The sequence below is a fragment of the Phoca vitulina genome, unplaced genomic scaffold (genome assembly GCF_004348235.1).
Source record: "Phoca vitulina isolate PV1807 unplaced genomic scaffold, GSC_HSeal_1.0 scaffold31, whole genome shotgun sequence".
Lineage (NCBI taxonomy): Eukaryota > Metazoa > Chordata > Mammalia > Carnivora > Phocidae > Phoca > Phoca vitulina.
The window spans coordinates 24,229,180-24,250,724 of record NW_022589734.1 but is presented as its reverse complement, the minus strand read 5'-3'; the positions used below and the strand labels follow the sequence as shown (position 1 = coordinate 24,250,724).

The following is a 21,545-nucleotide window of genomic DNA, read 5'->3' as shown; positions in this document are numbered from 1 at the left end:
TCTCTAAAATAAATAAATAAATCTTTTTAAAAAATCAGAACACTTTTGCTTATATGCTTGATAAACAATGAAAAAGAATAACATCTGAGGGTGGTCGGAATGTGGAGATTTGTACAAACAACTTGGAGGACAACGTGACAATAAATATGAAAAGAAAGCTTTAAAAAAATGCATGACCTTTTTGATTTAGCAATGTAGTACTTAGAGAAATTTATCCTAAATAAGAAAGTAACAAATGACCAATAATTACATACAGCAGCCACGTTAGCATTGTTTGCATTATTGAAGAATTAGAAACCACACAAATGTACAATAACAGGCCATTTAAATCAATTATGGGGCTTGTTCCACATGCTGGAACAGCATGCAGCCGCAGGGAGTAATCGCGTGTTTGCGGTCATAAAGGATCACAACATACTACGCGGGGTGGGGGGAAGGTTTATGAAATGGCAAACATCTCGTAATACCATCTACGCATGCGCGTCTGGACGTGGGCATACAGAGAAACTACATACAGACAGAGACGCTGTGGAAGGATGGGTGCCAGGCTGTCTGCAGGGGTGGTCTCCTAACGGTGTGGTTCTGGCATAACGAGTAACTGTGGCTTATTTATACTTTTCAGTATCTTCTAAATCTTTACCATAAATATACGATGCATTGATAATCATCAGAAAAAGGTTTCTATAAAACTGATTTGCTGGAGTAGAGGAGTGGTAACATCACCGGACGACACTTAGCTTTAAGATGTGTGGACGGATTCCGGCACATTGACAAAAAACACCGACTCCCGGGCAAATCTGCCCCTTTGAAAAGTCCCTAGAAGGCCTAAACCTAAATGTCTGCACATAAAATCACGGGACTTACAGAAATAACCCCAATTTCAAATCACTCTTAGGGTAACTGTATGGTGGGAATAAAGCAGGATTGGATGGCTATGACATCACTGAGGGACCGCTTTGCTTGTGCACCCGTTCACCCATGACACACGCAGTAGGGACCCGCAACGTGCCAGGTGCCAGGGACACAGCGACGACTGAGGCACAGCCCTTACCATCCAGAAGCTCCCAGGCTAGGACACAAACCACACACAATGGGAAGCACGCTAAAACAGAGGAATTTGCAAACTGCAATGGAACAGAGAGAAAGAAGCATCGACTGGTGCAGGGTGGGGCGAGAGAGGGCTTCGAGGAGGAAGGGAGACAGTAGCTCAGTCTCACAGCAGGGGCAGGAATTCACCAGGTCTGGGGGAGGGGCACAGGCTGTCCAGGACGAAGTAAAAGCACACATAAGGCAGAGCAAGATGATGATGGTGATGGTCGTGAGGCCCTTTGTGCCCCAAAGTGCACTGTTTGTGTATTAACTCACTTTGTCTCACCACCTCTGATGAGCTAGATACTCCTTTTTTTTTTCCTTCTAAAGATTTTATTTATTTGAGAGAGAGAGAGAGCATGAGCAGGGGAGGAGCAGAGGGAGAACGATAAGGAGACTCCGTGCTGAGTGTGGATCCCGACGTGGGGCTCGATCCTACAACCCATGAGAGATCATGACCTGAGCCAAAATCAAGAGTCGGATGCCTAGCTGATGGAGCCACCCAGGCGCCCCGAGGTAGTCAGTTAATTCCATCTTACATATGATGTAAGTGAGGAACCTGACCTAATAAAGGCATGTTCATCTTCAGCGAAAAAAATCAGGACTCAACCCTCGGCAGTCTGCTTGAGAACAGACACTCAGGCCCTCAAACACGACAGTGGTCCGGGCACCATGCCAGTGCTGGAGAGATGGAGACGGGAGAGGCAAGGACGGCCCCCCTCCAGGATGGAAACAGGATTTATACAGTAGCATTAGATCTGTAAGTAATAATGTGATCAAGAACTAACACAGAGGAAAGAGTGCTTGATTCTACCGAGGTCTCAGGAATAGGGAAGATGTCTCAGAAGAGACGATCACAAATGAGTTTTTTTTTTTTAAAGATTTTATTTATTTATTTGAGAGAGAGAGTGCACAGAAGCGGGGGGGAGGGGCAGAGGGAGAAGCAGACTCCCTGCTGAGCAGGGAGCCCCGTGCAGGGCTCGATCCCAGGACCCCGGGATCATGACCTGAGCCGAAGACAGACACTTAACTGACTGAGCCACCCCGGTGCCCCACAAATGAGTGTTTTATACAATAAACTGAAGCTCTCCAAGAATATATATAAGGGGAGATGTGAGATCATAGAAAATATATATATATTGGTCTCTGCTCCCCATTCCTAGCACAGAGTTCTCTAAACCCTTGTAATTTCTGAAGTAATAAGAGCACTGGGGACATCTTTTGTTCTAATGAGGTGACTCTAGGTGGGCTCCTGGATGGGGCTGGTCACCAGAGAGACCAAGCCATGATTAGAAGCTTGAAATCTTTAGCTCCCTCCCACCCCCGTCCTCCAGGAAGAGGAGAAGGGCTGGAGACTGAGTTAATAATTGATCATGCCTATGTGAGAAGCCTCCATAAAATCCCAATAGCCCAGGTTTCGGGGAGTTTCCAGGCTGGCAAACGCATCCACACCAGGAGGGTGACGCACCCCAGCTCCACAGGGACAGCGCAGGACACACTTTGTCTTATGTATCTCTTCACCTGGCTGTTCATCTGTGCCCTTTATCATATCCTTTAATAAACTAGCAAACATAAGTGTTTCCCTGAGTTCTTTGAGCTGCTCTAGCAAATTAACCAAACCCAAGGCGAGGTCTTTGGAACCTCCAATAACCTAGGCTTGCAACTGGAGTCTCAAGGAGGGTTGGGAGTAGTCTTGTGGGACTGAGCCCTTAACCTGTGGGATCTGACACTGTCTTCGGGTAGAGAGTGCGAGAATTTCGTGAAATTGTGGGACACCGAGCTGGTGTCACAGGGAACTGCTGGGTGTGAGGAAAACTGCCACACATCTGCTGACCAAAAGGGAAGTGTCTGGTGTGAGTAGTCAAGGAGACACACACACAGGAAAGAGAAACACGAAGGAGAGGAAGAAGGCAGGTTTCACCCTGCAGGATGAAAGAAAGACTTTCCAAGCAGAATACAAAGCATGTACAAAGGCACAACGCACGCAGGGATATTTCAAGTGTTACAGGGGTGCTGATGTGAAAACACAATGATAGAATGGACAGGGTTTACTGCCCAACCAGATACATGAGCGGAGGGTGAGTGGAGTCAGAAAAGACCCTGGGGAAGGAAAGGCAATTTCCAGAGCAGGACAGAGACTGGGCAGTTAGGTCCACCAGTTTTCCGTGCAGGAGACCATCCACGTGACAGCATGTGTGACAGGGGTCGGGGGGTGGGGGAAGCACAGGTAAGCACTCCTCGACGCTAAGTCAAAAAGTTAAATAACGTATTTCATAATTATGCTCTACTCTGAAAGCATCTCACTTTAGACAACCAGAATTCCGATTACATCACTTCTTCACCTTATAACCCTAAGAGTACTGTAATTCATATGCAGACATAACTAAGTAATACTTCTAACTATTTAAGGTAGCATGGTGTAGCAGAAATATTACAGACATAAAGTAAAGTAAATAACACATACTGTACCTTTAGGTGATAATGAGGTTTTAGATAAATTTAAATGCTTTAATCCCTTTGGGAGTTTGGCAAATTGAATACTTAAAGAGGACACACCTGAGAAAGGAAAAAAAAAGATTATTAGAATGTTCAACTTCTCAGAATTGCATTTGTTTTATAATGCCTGAAAATTAACTTAAATTTGATTCCAACTTAAGTGATCTTTTTTTTTCTAATGTCAGACTTTATTTTCTAATTATCTACCATCACAACTCCTTTTTTTCTGTCCTACCTAAAGGATAGGAGAAAAGAAAGATTCTTTAATTAAGCATAACAATATAAAAACTCTACCATTAGGGATGTTTTTCTTTGGACTAAAGTGTTACCCTCTCCTCTATAGTCCTATTTCAAATGCAAATACTCTTAGAAGAGTGATATAATTGCCTCTTTTTAACCTGTGTCTTAATGAGTTGATCACTCTTCTGGGTGAGCAGATGCATGCTACTTATTGTCAAGAAAACGGTATAATGTTAACTCTTCAGATAACAGCTTCGCTTTTAGCACATGGATTCCAATACTTAACTGGCTTACAGCTAACAACCTCAGACAAAGCATCAGAGTGTGTTTAACTTCTTAAAGGTAGGTTTTGTAACTTGAAAAATCGCAGTATTAAAACCCAAAGAGTCTCTAAATTTAATGACCAGACTGGGAGACTGTGAACACCAGCTTACTCACTCAAGGACTGCAATGAGTGTAGACTGTTCACTGGGAGGAATAAGTAATACATGAATGTACGCTCTTCCTACAGATCATTCAACCAACTTCCTGCTACAGGTGAGTTATCACCTTCCCAGGGGGCATGTTCCTGGGAAGGTTCCTGAAACAATATTAACCATATGGTCTCCTAGACTGATTCTCAAACTCCATGCACTGATACGGAACTACCATGCTGGTTGCTGCCCTATTATATAACCCCACATTCTCTACACATTTTATCAAAGTTCATCAAGAAATACCTAGTGTAGTAGTTAGAGTAGAGGTAGAGCACTAAGCCTCTAGTTGAGTGTCTCCCCAAGGATGGTGGGTGTTCTGAGAGCCCCTATTTACCTCCTCATATCATTTCCCAAATAAATTTGAAAATCCCTGGATTAAATGATGTCAAACAGGTTTGTTTATGTGAATATTTCTAGAGATGTGAATATGCTAATCCGTATCATTAATTACAAAGAGGGGGCAGGCCTGATATTTAGTTGATAGATTCTTGTAAAAGAATGTATAACTAGTAAGTTAATGGGGACACAGGGAAAAGGGAGTCATTTTAGAAATGTAATTAATCCAAAAGGCAGGAAAGGAGGAAAAGAGAACAAAGAAAAAATGAGGAAAAAAGAAAACAGACACATAGTAGATTGCCATACAAATAAATCATTAAGTACAATAACAGACTTGTACCTCTGAAACAAGTAATACGTTATATGTTTAAAAAAAAAAGAAAAGAAAAAGATAGTAGGAAGGGAAAAATGAAGGGGGGGAAATCGGAGGGGGAGACGAACCATGAGAGACAATGGACTCTGAGAAACAAACTGAGGGTTCTAGAGGGGAGGGGGGTGGGGAGATGGGTTAGCCTGGTGATAGGTATTAAAGAGGGCCCGTTCTGCATGGAGCACTGGGTGTTATATGCAAACAATGAATCATGGAACACTACATCAAAAACTAACGATGTACTGTATGGTGATATAATAAAATAAAATTTAAAAAATTAATAAATCCTGATAATTTTGAAAAAATGTAAATGTACTAACTAAATACTCAAAACAAGTCAAAAATGGATTATCTAAACAAAATTATCAGGTGCTTTCCAGAAACACTTAGAAATACATGTATTCAGAAGTGAACCTAAAAGGGCGCCTGGGTGGCTCAGTCGTTAAGCGTCTGCCTTCGGCTCAGGTCATGATCCCAGGGTCCTGGGATCGAGTCCCACATCGGGCTTCCTGTTCGGCGGGAAGCCTGCTTCTCCCTCTCCACTCCCCCTGCTTGCGTTCCTGCTCTATCTCTCTGTCAACTAAATAAATAAAATCTTTAAAAAAAAAAAAAAAAAAAAGAAGTGAACCTAAAAGCATGTAAAAAGATATATGCTGCAAACACTAACCAAAAGAAAATTAGTATATCTGCAATAATATAAGACAAGTTAGATTTTAAGAGGCAAAGAGATAAGTGAGACATTTCATTAATGAAGAAGATGTAATGATTTTAAATCTGTATGGTCTGAATAACAATCTCATAACAATCTCAAAATGTATAAAGTAAATCTAATGGTAACAAAAGGAAAATACATATATTATTATATACATTATATATATGTGTGTGTGGGCTACCTCGCAACAGTGGGAGATTTTTAAACACATCTCTGTCAGATGATAAAACAGACAAAAAAGGGCATAAAGACACAGATGATATCAAGAACACAATAAAAAAAATGTTTGATATATTTAAAACACTGTACGTAATAACTGAAGGACATATGTCTTCAAAGTACACATGGAGCCTTTATTTACCAAAAGTGACAATAGGCTGAGCCAAAAAGCAAGTCTCAACAAATAATATAGAGGATGTTCCTTAACTGTTGTGAAATTACACAAAGCATATTCTCCAATTGCTACCACTATATGCAATTAATATAGGAATTGTAGCAAAAAGAGAATTTGAAAATCCCCAAATCATTAGAACATAAGCAATGTATTTCCAAATAACAAATGAGCTCCCCCAAAAGAAAAATCTTAAAATGGAAATCTTAAAAATATTTTTATTTAAATTTTTTTTTTTTAATTTATTTGACACAGAGAGAGAGAGAGAAAGAGAGATCACAAGCAGGGGGTGGGGGGCAGGGCAGAGGGAGAGGGAGAAGCAGGCTCCTGGCCGAGCAGGGAGCCCAATGTGGGGCCCAACCCCAGGACCCCAGGATCATGACCTGAGCCGAAGGCAGACACCCAACTGGCTGAGCCACCCAGGCGTCCCTAAATTTTATTTTTTATTGATTTTTTTAAAAGATTTTACTTATTTATTTGTCAGAGAGAGAGAGAGCACAAGCAGGGGGAGCAGCAGAGGGAGAAACAGGCTCCCCGCTGAACAGGGAGCCCCATGCTGGATTCGATCCCAGGACCCTGGGATCATGACCTGAGCCGAAGGCAGACGCTTAACCGACTGAGCAACCCAAGCGTCCAAAAAATACTATTTAAGTTTTTAAAAACTATGATATCAACATTTTAGGGATACAATTAGAGCCATGCTTAGAATGAAATCTATTGTCCTAGATACTTATGTTAATCGAAAAAAGCTGGAAACAATTTAATTAAGTATCCCTCTCAAGATATTTGAAAGAAAAGCAGCAAATTAATCCCCACCTCATCCCCATAAACAGGAGAGGAAAAAAAAGATAACAAAGGGAAGAAATCTATTAAATAGAAAGCATCCATAAAATAAGTAAATTTAACAAATCCTGTTCTTCCAAAAAACTAGTAACATTAATAAGCCCCAGCAAGACTGTTTAAAAAAAAAAAAAGAGAGAGAGAGAAAGAGAAGGATCAAATTATCAAAATCAGAAATGGAAAAAAAATACTAGTAGAGCTCCTACAGACATTGCAAATATAACTAAGGGGTACTAAAAATTTTTTTTCTGTAGGTCAAAATGCATCATTTTAGAAGAAATGGACAGATTTCCTTATGAAAAATAAAATTTACCAAATCGCACATAAGAATAGATAATCTCAATAGTCTTCTATCTATTCAAGAAAATAAACCCATTATTAAAAACCTCTCCACAAGGAAAAGCAAAAGTTGCCAAATATAAGAGTATATACTATATAATGCTATTATTTATGAAATTCAAGAATAAATAAAGCTAACCTATCATAACAGAAGTCAGAATAGTAATTATGTTTTCTGGGTGGTAGAGGGTAAGGGTGAAAATCACTAGAGCAAAACATTAGGGAAGATTGTAAGGCGCTGATAACATTCTTTGTCTCCAGCTCAGCAGTGATTCATGATGAGTGTTCACTTGGTAAAACTCCAATAAGACATAAACGTGGTATTTGTGAACTTTTCTGAACGTATATTATACTTCAATGAAAAATTTTACTTCTAAAAATTTAGGCATGGGAGATAATAGACGAGAAAAATGGAGACGGCCATGGGTATGGTGATGCCTTTTTAGACATAACACCAAAGGCACGATCCATGAAAGATGTAACTGATGAGCTGGACTTCATTAAAATTAAAATGTTCTGTTCTACAAAAGGCAATATCAAGAGAATGAGAAGACAAGCCACAGACTGGGAGGAAATGTCTGCAAGGACTGATACTCAAAATATACAAAGAACTCTTAAAATTCAACAATAAACAAGCCAATTGAAAAGGAGCCAAAGACCTTAACAAAACTCTCAGCAAAGAAAATACACAGATGGCAAATAAGCATATGAAAAAATGCTCCACACCCTATGTCCTCAAGCAAATGCAAATTATGTAACAATAAGATACCACTACCCACCTATGAGAATGGCCAAAATCTAGAACAGGGGCAACATCGAATGGTGGCAAGGAACTCTCACAGCAGGACCTCTGATTCATGGCTGGTGGGGATGCAAAGTAACACAGCCACTTTGGAAGACAGTCTGGTGGCTTCTTACAGAACTTAACACACATTAACATGTGATCCAGCAATTACACTCCTTGGTACTTATCTAAGGGAGTTAAAAACTTTGAAATTCTTGAAAACTCAAAACTATGGAGACAGCAAGAAAGATCAGTGATTGCCAGGATTGGAGGATGAGGGGGTTGGAAGCGAAGAGGGATGAATAGGCAGAGGACGATTTTTAGGACAGTGAAAATGATACTAAATCCCCTATGATACTAAAGGGGTGCTTACATGTCACTGCACATTTGTCCAGACCTGTAGAATGTACACCAAGAGTGAATCCTAATGAAAACTACGGACTTGGGGTGATGATGAGGTGGCAGTGTGGGTTCATCAACGGTCATAAACGTACCACTCGGGTGGGGGTCGCTGATAGCGAGGAAGGCTGTACCTAGGTGGGGGCAGGAAGGATACGGGAAATCTCTTTATCTTCCTCTCAATTTTGCTGTGAACCTAGAACTGCTTTAAAAAAAATAATAAATCTTTTTCAAAACTTAGGTATGGAATTGGGAAGGATACCAGATTCTCGCTTTTAAGTTTTGATGAGTTATCACTGCCTACTCTGGACCAATGCTTTTATATCGTGTTTTTCCTAGCAAGGCGTATGTTACGACAATGTTTAAAAAAAAAAAATCCCCAAACCCATATCCCATGTCTTCAAATTATGCTGAAAATCTGTTAGATCAAAGTTAAAACCTACCACTCAACCTCTAATTTGCTGTGCTCAGACTGACTTGAGTTGTTTAGCTTTGTTGAGAAAATGACAATTTTTACATTTTCGCTAATTTCTTTTGCGTCAGAGATACCTGTTACGTACACCACATAAAACCATAAATGCCTATAACCAGATCTAAGGCTGGAACGGAACAATTATCTAATGCCGGTGACAACACCCATGCATTCATTCCTTCCTTACCATCAACTATCTTTAAACAAGGAAGGAAGACAAAAAGGAGTAAACAACCCAGCACTATTTTTCTCTGGAAATTGAATGATCACACCATAAATAATGAAAATAATAAAAAGCGAAGCTCCTGAGTTAGAATAAAGATGAATAAAGCCATGCTTGATAATTTACTTCAAAGAAAAAAAGTGGGAAAAACGTAGAGAGGATAAAAAGTCAAGTGGACTAAAGACACAGACACAAGATAGTCTGTTTCAAGTACTTTTTATCAAATTTCCGACGAAACTATTAGTTTCTTTCTTTCTTGACAAAATATTTTGATTTCCTAGGCATCCACAAGCCATAAATATATTATATTTCTTCTTTAAAGAAACAGCCTTGCTAAGTGCTAACACAATAAAAGGCATAAATGGGGTCAGTACTGTTCATTTTTTCTTAAATAAAAGCACTAAATGCATTTTTTTCATTACAGTATAATTGACATAGAGTATCCTATTGGTTTCAGGTGTACATCATAGTGATCGCATACTTTTACTGATCTTTGAGAAATGGTAACAGATTATTACACAAAGGGTCCTCTTCCTCTCTGGCAGACTTTAGAAACGCGGTCTCGGCAACATGAATAAATGGAGGGTGGCTGGCAGCCAAAATCTCAAGAAAAACAAAAAAATTAACCTGCCTGATACTTTCTGGAGCCATTTACTCAACAGTGCCAGGGAAAAAAAACGATCACCGAGAAAACATTTCCCCACAAACAAAGGCTAAGAAAAGACTTCAACTTTTGGCCAAAACTCTTTAATTCTGCCCCCAAAATAAAGCAAAACATAGCCTTCAGAGCTGTGAATTAAAACAAAATTTATCACTAGACGCTTTCCTTTGGAGACTTTACTAAATGGATAACCCTTCTTGTGATTTTTATTTAAGTATGTGTCCAATCTAGAAGGAAAAATGGTTTAATTTTTATTTCTCCTTTCAAAACAAAACTATTATGGCTTCCTCGGCTTCAAAATATTTATGCCTAATAAAAAAAATTACAAAATGTTTAGTAGTATAATTTGCCATCTGACGTATTAACTTACAAGGATAAGAAATGAAATTTGACATTGCACATTTAACCTATTAATCATGCATGAATTTAAAAGCCTATGATAATATCACATAAAATTCTAACACTGGGGTATTCTACAATCCAGTATGATACACAAGCCAGGCAAAGAGGTTTAAGGAGGTCCTTGTTAATTGAAGGCATCAATATTAATAGCTTAAAATTCTGCACATGGTTCTAGCAACAGGATGTGGGTAAACAAAAGGTGTCTTTCTTTTCTGTTAGAAAGCATATAGATTTGAACACGGTGGATGTCAGAACACAGATAACAGTTAAAATCTTCAGATTTCTACTAATTCCTATGGCTTCCCTGGAAAGTTCAGAAACACTAGGAAATGTGAATAAACAAAATCTGGTGGGGCATTTCCATTTCAAAAATAAGGCTGAGGAGAAAAGATTCAAGAACGAGGAATATAGGAATAAAAAGACCAGTGGACTACTAGGTATTTACCCCAAAGATATAAATGTAGTGATCCGAAGGGGTACGTGCACCCCGATGTTTATAGCAGCAATGTCCACAATAGCCAAACTATGGAAAGACCCAAGATGTCCATCGACAGATGAATGAATAGATAAAGAAGATGTGGTATATATATACAATGGAATATTATGCAGCCATCAAAAGGAATGAAATCTTGCCATTTGCAATGACATGGATGGAACTGGAGGGTATTATGCTGAGCAAAATAAGTAAATCAGAGAAAGACATGTATCATATGACCTCACTGCTATGAGGAATTCTTAATCTCAGGAAACAACCTGAGGGTTGCTGGAGTGGTGGGGAGGTGGGAGGGATGGGGTGGCTGGGTGATAGACACTGGGGAGAGTATGTGCTATGGTAAGCACTGTGAATTGTGCAAGACTGTTGAATCACAGATCTGTACCTCTGAAACAAATAATACAATATATGTTAAAAAAAAAAAAAAAAAAAAAAAAAAGAAAAAAATAGCAGGAAGGGAAAAAATGAAGGGGGGGGGAATCGGAGGGGGTGACAAACCATGAGAGACAATGGACTCTGAGAAATAAACTGAGGGTTCTAGAGGGGAGGGGGGGAGGGGGACGGGGGGACGGGTTAGCTTGGTGATGGGTATTAAAGAGGGCACGTACTGAATGGGGCACTGGGTGTTATACACAAACAATTAATCATGGAACACTACATCAAAAACTAATGATGTACTGTATGGTGATTAACATAATAAAATAAATTTTAAAAAAAGACCAATGGAAAAAAATGGAGTCAGCACACCAAACTTTCGAATGCCCTAAAATCCAAAGGTAGGCAGTTTTTTAAAATTGTTTTATCCTGTGTCACCTTAAAAATATCAATTAAATATGGTTGAAATCATGACTCTGAAGAAAAGAACCTTCTGTTTTAGAGCTGTTACACCCAAACCTAGTATCTTGAAATATTAGAGCGATTAAGAAAATTTACTGACATGCTATGGAATAAGCCAATGTTTTTCAAAAAGCAGGCATAAAATCCTTTCCTTCCACTTCCCAAGGAAATCTAGAGAGCCAAAGCAGGAAATCACAACCACAGGAGGACTGACTGACCGACAGATTGGTTGGCTGATATTTAGGAAATCCTAGACAGAAGCCTCAACAAGAGATCTCAGGTAGGACTCTGCAAGCTGTGTCCAAATCATATAAACACACAGCTTCCTCATTCACAAAAAGAGAATAATAACATTTGCATGATTTTACTTCACAAGGCTATTGTATGAATCAAAGGAAGCAGTGAAAGCTTACACTGATTGAGTACACAGCATGTGACAGGCTATTCTTGTCCTTTTCTGTGTATTATCTCATTTAATCCTGAGAACACCTTTATGTGGTCAGTACTATTATTATTTTAAAGATGAACAAACTAGAGTACCTGTAGCTTTCTGAGCACTGAGTAATGTATAGAATTGTTTAATCACTGTATTGCACACTTGAAACTAATATAACACTGTATGTTAATTCTACTAGAATTAAAATTAGAAAAATAAAGATGAGGAAACAAACACAGAAGTTAGGTAACTTGTCCCAGGAAACTCAACTAGAAAGTGGCAAAGCCCAGAACTGAACTCGAGTATTTTGACTCCAGAACCCACTGGTACACATTGGCAGATATGAAAGACAGAAAGCACCAAAAAAAAGTTAAGCAGCAATTCTAGAATCTGTTTCTCTTGTCTTATTCAGATCGAACCAGATGGTCAGAAAAAAAAAAAATCTGGGTACTTCAGGTCAACATTTCCAAAAGAAAACCATTCTGAGACAGCATTCTAAATCATCTTTAAACAAAATAATCCAACTTAGAACAAAGTGAGGGGAGGAAATGGACAGACATTCCTGACAAGGCTGAGACCATAAAAACGAGGGGAACGGGGAGGGACGACTGGGAAGAAGAGAACAAGGGGTTGGTAATGGTTAAGGAAGTCAAGTATGGGGCGCCTGGGTGGCTCAGCTGGTTAAGCGACTGCCTTCGGCTCAGGTTATGGTCCCGGAGTCCTGGGATCGAGTCCCACATCGGGCTCCCGGCTCAGCGGGGAGCCTGCTTCTCCCTCTGACCCTCTCCCCTCTCATGCTGTTTCTCTCTCTCTCTCTCTCTCTCAAATAAATAAATTTAAAAAATCTTTAAAAAAAAAAAAAAGGAAGTCAAGCATGTGGAAGGAGCAGAGAGAGGCGAGAGCTGCATTCTCCAAAAATTCTCAACTGTTATCCAAAAAGTCGTGTCGGATCCAAAGGGTTAGTCACAAGGAAGTGACCGAGAACACCGTGGTTCCGACACTGCGTCAGCCTAAGGATCGAGCACAGAAAGTGGATCAAGTTGAGTTGGAGCAGAGATTCTTTGGCCTTTTCTACTGTGACCCACATAAAGAAACAGATTGACATCACAATGAAGGAACCTCGCACAAAAGTACATACATACATATGTATTAGGAAAGTAAAACCAAAGTTTTCCCGAACAAATGCACTCTGGTATTTTCTATTCTTTTTTAAAAAGATTTTATTTATTTGAGAGAGAGAGTGAGCATGATCTTAGGGGGAGGGCAGAGGGAGAAGCAGACCCCCTGCCCGCTAAGGAGGGAGACCAAAGCGGGACTCCATCCCAGGACCCTGGGATCATGACCTGAGCTGAAGGCAGCCGCTTAACTGACTGAGCCACCCAGGCGCCCCCGATATTTTCTATTCTGTTCTAGTCCTTCTTCTTCCTTTTTTTTTTTTTTTTGTTTAAAGTAGGCTCCACACCCAGCATGGAGCCTAACGCGGGAGCTTGAACCCACCGCTGTGAGATCAAGACCTGAGCCGAGATGAAGAGTTGGCCGCTGACTGATGGAGACACCCAGGCGCCCCATTCTTCTTCTTTGTTCAAATGCTTGTCATGAGCTATGAAACTGATTTCATGACCTGCGAATGGGTCTTGACCTACAATCTGAAAACACATCAGGACAGAGCTCCGAGAGCAAGCCGGGGAACAGCCTTGGACCCCCAACCAGAAGAAGAAGAGCTTGTGCATGTGTGTGGTCTTTTCCCTGCCTGTGTGTCTCTTCCGCACGAGAGAGAAAGCAGGGCACCCAGCACCTGCAGCACTGCTCATACACACCACACCCTGCTTACTAATTCATACCTTAACCTCCTTCACCACGAGCCCCTCGACAACAGAAGACTGTCTGTCCTTTGTTCAGAAGTGTGACAAGGAGACTGAGCAGTAAATAATAGGAATTTGCTGCATCAACATTCATATCACAAAGCGAGGAGCCAAACCTGCTCTCTTAGAGTTTCCAAATAAGTCCCTGAGTGGATGGTTCAGGTACAAAATCAAATTCCATTTGGTGTTGAAATTCCTTAGAATTCTGGGCTGCTAAACGGTCTTGTGTTTCCTTGAGTTTCCTTGCTCTCTTTTATATACCCTACGATTCAATTATAAATTCTTTCCCCACGCGTTTTACTGTTTTCAAACATAAAATACAGTCACCGAACAGCTTAGAAACAAAGATCATGAAATATTTTGCCTGGATTGAAATTCTTATAAATATTTTACACTTAGTTGGATTTCTTGTGGAATTTCCATCCATAAGCAGAAAAACTACCAATCATCTTCAGATATTTAGCCTGAATTAAAAAAAAAATTTTTTTTAAAGATTTTATTTATTTTTTTGACAGAGAGAGACATAGCGAGAGCAGGAACACAAGCAGGGGGAGTGGGAGAGGGAGAAGCAGGCTTCCCGCAGAGCAGGGAGCGGGACGCGGGGCTCGATCCCAGGACTCTGGGATCATGACCTGAGCCAAAAGCAGACACTTAACGACTGAGACACCCAGGCACCCAAAAAAAATTTTTTTTAAATAAATAAAACCTATACAGAATTTGTGTTCAGGAGGCTCAGCCTCAAGAGCGAAGGTAGGAAATATGGGTGTTGGCAGTTGTCCAAGAACACTGGCAAATATATCAGTGAATGAATCTAGGAGGGGCTGGAACAAGGAAAGTCTCAGCTTGAGAAAACATTTTCAGGAGTGTCAAAAACCGAGTGTATGTGAGCAGACACCGTATCGGAGAGTCGGTATGTGCACACAATGTTGAGGAAAATATCCTTGGAATGATCTGGGATTTTAGCTCCTGTGAATGGACTGCAGGGAGCTGAAAAGACATCAAATCAGGTCTCAGAGGTAGGAATGTGGAGAACGAAAGCCTGGAAACATCCTCTTTGAGCCCATGCTCTGACAGAAAAGAAATCTCTCTAAACTTCGCCACGATGTTCAATGCAATTAAAAAGCTACAGAAGAGAATTAAGATGCAATCAAACTCAACTTAAAGGAAATACTGATTATGTCCAAGGTCTGAGGAGGCTGGGGGGGAAGAGGGACAAGGAGCAGGGACAAAAAGGAAGCAGGTGGAGGAGAAATGTCCGCATCTAATTAGAATGCATCAGAACGAAGCAAGAACCAGCAAAGAAGGTTAAACCAAAGACGAGGGTCTGAGGGTCCAGTACGGCTGCCCCTCAGAGCACACGAGCTTCACAACAGATGAGGAGACAAAGGGCCTCACACTTCTTCCAAGCTCCCAAACTCAAACTGCGTGGTCTTTCAGGTCCGGCTTCTTTCACCTGCCATAAGGTTTCTGAAGTCCCACTGCGTCGTAGCATGGATCAGCCCTTCATCTGCCTCCACGGTTGGGTTTCCACGGTTTGGCTACTAGGAAGACTCCTGCTATAAACATTCATTCACACGTCTGTGTGTGAACGTAGGCTCCACCTCTCTTCAGTGATACCTAGGAGTGGAACTGCTGGGTTTGCGGCAAATCTGTGTTTAGCTTTATTTTTTTTTTAAGATTTATTTATTTGAGAGAGAGAGAGAGCATGCGCGCACATGCGGGGGTACGGGGGATAAGGAGGCGCAGAGGGAGAGGGAGAGAGTGTCTGAAGCAGACTCCGCACAGAGCACAGAGCCCAACTCGGGGCTTGACCCCACAACCCCGAGACCACGAGCTGAGCCAAAACCAAGAGTCGGACGCTTCACCGACTGCACCAATTTGTGTTTGGCTTTTTAAGAAACTGTCTAACCTGTTTGCAAAGTGGCTGCACCATTTGACATTCGCACCAGTAAAGCATGTGTCCCCATTTCCCACGTCCTCTCCAACACTGACTTTGATCATAGTGGTACTGGTTCTGAAGTGGTATCTCACTGCGGTGTGAGTTTGCATTTCCCGTCCCCTGGCCTACTGCACTCTGGGTTTACATCCTTAAGGATCTGCCTCCATCACCTCCTCCCTCCACTGACTCTGTCCAGTCAGTAGATGAATATGTTTGGGTCCCTCCCATTTTAAAAAGCAAAGCAGAAACTGCTGTCCTGTCTATAAAAGGTGATCTCCGTGTATATTTCCGTGTGTCATATTCATCACTTTCTAGCAGTTGGCTAATAGAGACAACATGAGTTTTTCCTAAAGAAATTCCTATACCCCCAAAGAAACTCCTATTTCAAGGATACACATCCATGATTTTCAGCTGTGGCTGATTCCATGAGGATGATTTTCATGTGATCTAGTTTTCTAATTCAGTCTCCAACTTCCTTTAGATTCACTACTTTATATGCTAGGAAATTGCTCTTTATTTTTGGTTTGAATACCACACGGGTGGGTACCCTTTTCAATGAAGAACATTGTCTCTGTCAGGAACACAAAGCAGAACTGTCTCTATCAGTACCTTCAGCTCAGTTTAATAATTAATCCTCATCAAATATATAACATTACAAGATGAAAGGCTTTTATTCAACAATGCTAGAAAACATTTGCAACAGATAATGAAAACAAAACATTCCCTCTAGAGATAAAGCTATTTCTTCTTAAGCCACATCCACCAATGTTCCCCTACTGAGAATTCAAATGTTTGAGCTTCACATTCTAAACCTACTGACTCCGCCCTCTGCCCACACAAACACTTTCAACGAAACCTTCTTCTGCCTCATCGTGAACTCCAGTGCTTCATTTTCTCCAGATCCTCATGTTCAAATCTTGTTAAATATTAAAAGATACATGTGGTGCACAGAATAGTAACATGATCCCCAAGATTCCTTCCCCCGGTACACATGCCCTGTAGTATAATTTCCTTGAGTGTGTGGGGCAGACTGACGAGCATATGACACATCGCTAATGGGACTGGGCTACTATTCAGTTGACTTTGAGTTCATCGAAAGGGGAGACTGTCCTGGGTGGGCCTGACCTAATCAGGTGCTCTATTTAAAAGAGAGGTAAGCATCCAAGAGACATGCTCCTTACTGCCTCAAGCACAAAGCAAACTGGGACGCAGTGAGAGGAGAGGCCATGTCGTAAGGACCTGAGCACAGACCGGGTGCTGGGAGTGGTCCCCGATGAGAGGCAGCGAGAATATGGGGACCTCTGTCCTACAGACCCAAGGACATTCATTCTGCCAACAACTGGCAAGCTTGAACACATCAGGTCACATGTGACCACAGCCGCAGCTGACAACCTGACTTCAGCCTCGAGAGACTCTGAGTAGACAGCCCAGCGAACCTGCGCCCAGACTACCGACCCAAGGAAACTGTCCGGTAACACATCCGTGCCCTGTGGGCGGTAATTTGTTATGCAGTCATAAAAAACTAATACAGCAGTTTAAAGATAATATCCTCCCTTCTGTTTGTATCTCTTCAAAAGAAGTTAATTAGAGAATGAATTTTAGCACCAGTATTTTCATCAAAGAGTCGAAAAACCTAGAAGCGAACTAAGCATCAGTAGCATTTATTAAACAATTAGAAGCGAGCTTGACACCATTCTCTGGGTGTGGCCACACAAAAACTGCCGAATGCTCTTACAGTTCTGGCCTCAATGATCACATGAATTGCTACAGTACCTCGATCCTCCAGTGGGTTGCCAGCAAGGTTAATTGTGTGGAGTCCTGAGTTGGGATTATGCGCTAGAGCACTGGCCAGTTTTTGGGCAAAATCTCTGCAAGTAAACAAAACAGTAAGATTAAATAACACAAAATGCAATACTGCTCAAATAAAAGTTTGACAGCTAGAAGAGCTAGAGTGAAATCTGTAAGAAGAAAACCTTCCTTTACAATATTAATCTACTTACCATACATTCGTTAACACCCTATTTAGTCTATATACACAAGTATATATCCTCATTAGAGAATCTGTAAAGCCACAGCCAAAATGTGGTTCATTTTCATTAGCCAAAACCTCATTCAAAAGCAGAAAGAAAATATATAATTGCCCCTTTAAAATAGTATTACTTAGTCCCTCCATAACTTAAAAAAAGTCCTGAATTGAACCTGCTTCTCATGGAAACGGCAATCGGCTGTTCACCCTATCTCACTTCATGCAATACTCACAGATGCAAAACTGATTGCCCTAATTATTGAGTTTAAAGGCTACGATTGCTACCATTATGTTTTAACAAAAATTCAAAATCACTATTTTAGGTATGTTGTACTTAAAATAACACACTAAGTGCTATGATTATGAAGCCGACAACCCCCCTCACTTAGGAGCAGTAAAGTCTTTGTTCTGGAAGATTCGAACTCCATGTGAGGCTTGGGTACTGCCTACCGAGCCATTCCCAACTACTGAACAAGGTTAAGTATGGATTTGGAAAGAGAGAGAAACAGATAAAACAGATCGAAGCAAAATGGGAAATATGTTATTATCAGGACTACCATGAATGATATTCCTAAGAGCTAACACAGAGCATCTATAATATGAAAGCTACTTTTCTAAGGATTTTACATATATTAATTTACTTCTCCTCGCAGCCATCATTCTATAAGGTAGGTGCTATTGTGTTCTCCATCTTAAAGATATCTTAAAGATAAAGAGAGTGAGGCTCAGAAGTGCAGCAATTCGCCCAAGGCCATGAGGCATCTGGCTCAGGACCCACTGTCCTAACCACCACTCCGGGCTCCCTTGAAAACATCCAGTGACCAAACCACAGAGGTTGTTATAAAATCCTTGATCTTTGTGGTGATGGGGAGCACAGGGATCCTTTATTTATTTATTTTTTTAAAGAGAAAACATTATACTTTACATGTGAATGGCTCAATCTTTTTTTTAAAAAAAACCTATATATTAATTTTAGAGGAAATGGCAGGAAGCTTTTAAGCCACATACTCGTACATTCAGGACAATACTCACGTTCTGAGCCCGGCGTTTTCCAACACCAATTCCTCCAGCCGACTGGACCTACTCACCACTCTCAAGATCTGTTCACAGACATCGGTGGACTGTAAGAGAAGACACTGTGTGACCACGCCCTAAGTCTCAAGGCAACCTCACTCTGTTGTCACAAATCCATGCAGATGCAAAGTTTTAATTAAATAAACCACATTTTCATGCAGTCATTCATTCAACAAAACCTGACCAGACCTCTACCACTATGCACGGTCACAATGAAGGTCCTGGGGATACAACGACAAGCAAGGACAGAAAGTCCCTGCCTTTAAGAGTATACCATCCAGCAGGTCACTGAGACAAGAAAACAGACAATAAAAGGCCATTTCAGTAGTGCTGTCGGCACTCAGAGGCATATCCTAATCTTGGGAAAACCAAAGGAATTCCCAAAGAATGTGACCTCCAGCATAAAACAAAAGACTTAGTGTTGGTAATGATGTTAGGTTCCTGGTGACAATCCCTTTGCTGAGCTCTTGTCTTGCGCTAGGCCCCAAGCTAAGCCCTTTGTGTGTATTTTATCATAAAACTGCTAAGTATTATTATTCCCTTTTTATAGATAAGAAAGTTAAGGTTCAAAGATGTCATGTACTTTAAAAGGGTGGCTGAATAAGCACTTGGTAAACGTTAACTATTATGACGTTCCTTAGGGGCGCCTGGGTGACTCAGTCGTTAAGCGTCTGCCTTCAGCTCAGGTCATGATCCCGGGGTCCTGGGATCGAGTCCCACATCGGGCTCCCTGCTCAGTGGGGAGCCTGCTTCTCCCTCTCCCTCTGCCCCCTGCTTGTGCTCTCTCACTCTGTCTGATAAATAAATACATACATAAGAAACTATTACGATGTTCCTGCTAGTATTCTCTAAAATAAAGGGGGAAACAACCCAATAAGAATTCAGTAAGTGCTCTCTCATGTTAATAAACATCATGTTTTTTAAAATTAAGTAGTTGTAAAGTTGTATCTGTCAAAATATTTTAAGTGCTTAGGATATAATATTATATGAAAATGCAAAATTAAAATGAAGTGTTTAATGAAGATCACAATTGAAATGGCTGATGTATGTAGTGCAAGTCTTGAGGGTGCTAGGAAAAATGAAGAGTTGTATCCTGGTGGCAGAAGTGTACAAATCTTTTTTTAATTTTACATATTAATGTTTTTTAATTTATGTTTCTGCCTTATCCCAAAACTAATTTAAGGTGGCTCCTGATTTTAAAATTACTTCTACATAAAAAAGTGATTTTAAAATCTAATCACAACTTAGGGTCTATTTAAATCCTTTATGATATAGAAAGAAGGAAGAAAGGGAGGGAGGGAAGGGGGGGGAGAGAGAGAGAGAGAGAGAGAGAGAAAAAAAAAAAAAGAAAAAAAGAAAAGAAAAAAGAGGGAGGGAGGGAAAGAAGGGAGGAAGGGAGGGAGGGAGGGAAGGAGAAAATTGTGTGTACCATGGCATACTATAATCAAAGCAGTTTCTTTTCCTAAAATACCACAAAAAAATTACAATTCTTTGATTTATCAGATCACATATATTCAACTGGATTAGCCATCATTGCAACAGTCTGAAATGTAACAAAAATTTGCTAGTGAATATCCTTTAGAAAACCAAACTTGGAAACACAAGTCCCACAGCATCTAAGGCACTTGTGATTCTTATGTGCTGTCCCATTTCATTCAGTCTACAATGTAGCTTTCACATAGTCCCAGAGTTTCTGATGTGTCCCACAGACTGATGAAGGAAGAGGAAAATTAATTCCAATTGACCCAATGCCTGCAATTCACATTACGCTGATGGTGGTGATTTTCAAAATGGTGACCCCCTTATCAGTGTAATTCTTCTCTTATAATATACAACCAGGGGTATTGATCTTACTCTCTGCTGGCATGACAAAAAGTCACTGCTTAGACAATGTTTTTGCAGGGATTATCCTAATTTCCAAAAACAATCCATAGTCTATCCTTATCTTTCCAGAGCTCCCTTACAGAGTATCCAGAAAAACAATTTCCCAAAGCAGGACTTTCATTTACCTATGGGGTATAATTACTGTAATAAAAATTTATTACAGAAAATGTACAAAAAGTATGTCCACCCTTTTGTTTAAAACGTTTGTAGGGGGAGAGGTATAACACGTCATTCATGTCTACGTTAATTTTGCTACTTTTTATTAAGTGCCCAAGTACATGAAAAGAATTGTTTTCTACACTGAAGAATATTATAGTGATGAAATTTGTAAAGAGATACACACACCCCCAAACCTAGATGGCAAGTAACATATGACCATTAGAGCAGTGCTCCGATAAACTGAGTATCAGAAAAGGTTCCGAGGCTGCATCCTGCCATCCCCATCAAAGGGGCAAGTATCAGTTCTTTTTAACGTTGGGTGAAAAACATGAAAAACTGCTATTCTTTTTGAAGACTGAAGAGTGATATCCCAAAGACTATTCTTCATTTTAAAATACCAAATATTAAAAATATACACATAGGTATTTTTGTGCTTAAATCCTAGTTACTAGGAAAGCAATAAGGGCAGCCCTCAAATCCTGTCACTACGCTTCCTTTCATCCCAGGACATCCAAGGAAGCATCTGAGCACCTACATGCTTTGTGTTCCAGAACTGAAATGATGAGGTGCATAATTTCTTGCCTAAACACCTAAGGCAACTGCAG

General features: G+C 40.5%; 1 protein-coding gene across 13 annotated transcripts in view; it reads right to left on the bottom strand.

The window, feature by feature from the left end:
- Positions 1–21,545, bottom strand: part of CARMIL1 (capping protein regulator and myosin 1 linker 1) — a 306,714-nt gene that overhangs the window by 131,559 nt on the left and 153,610 nt on the right. For all 13 annotated transcript variants that reach the window (XM_032424759.1, XM_032424754.1, XM_032424755.1 and 10 more), the window contains 3 exons: positions 18,856–18,944; positions 17,571–17,665; positions 3,559–3,645 (listed from right to left, as the gene is read on the bottom strand). In XM_032424759.1, the coding sequence (XP_032280650.1) occupies positions 3,559–3,645; positions 17,571–17,665; positions 18,856–18,944 (271 nt within the window). The remainder of the gene's footprint in view (positions 1–3,558; positions 3,646–17,570; positions 17,666–18,855; positions 18,945–21,545) is intronic.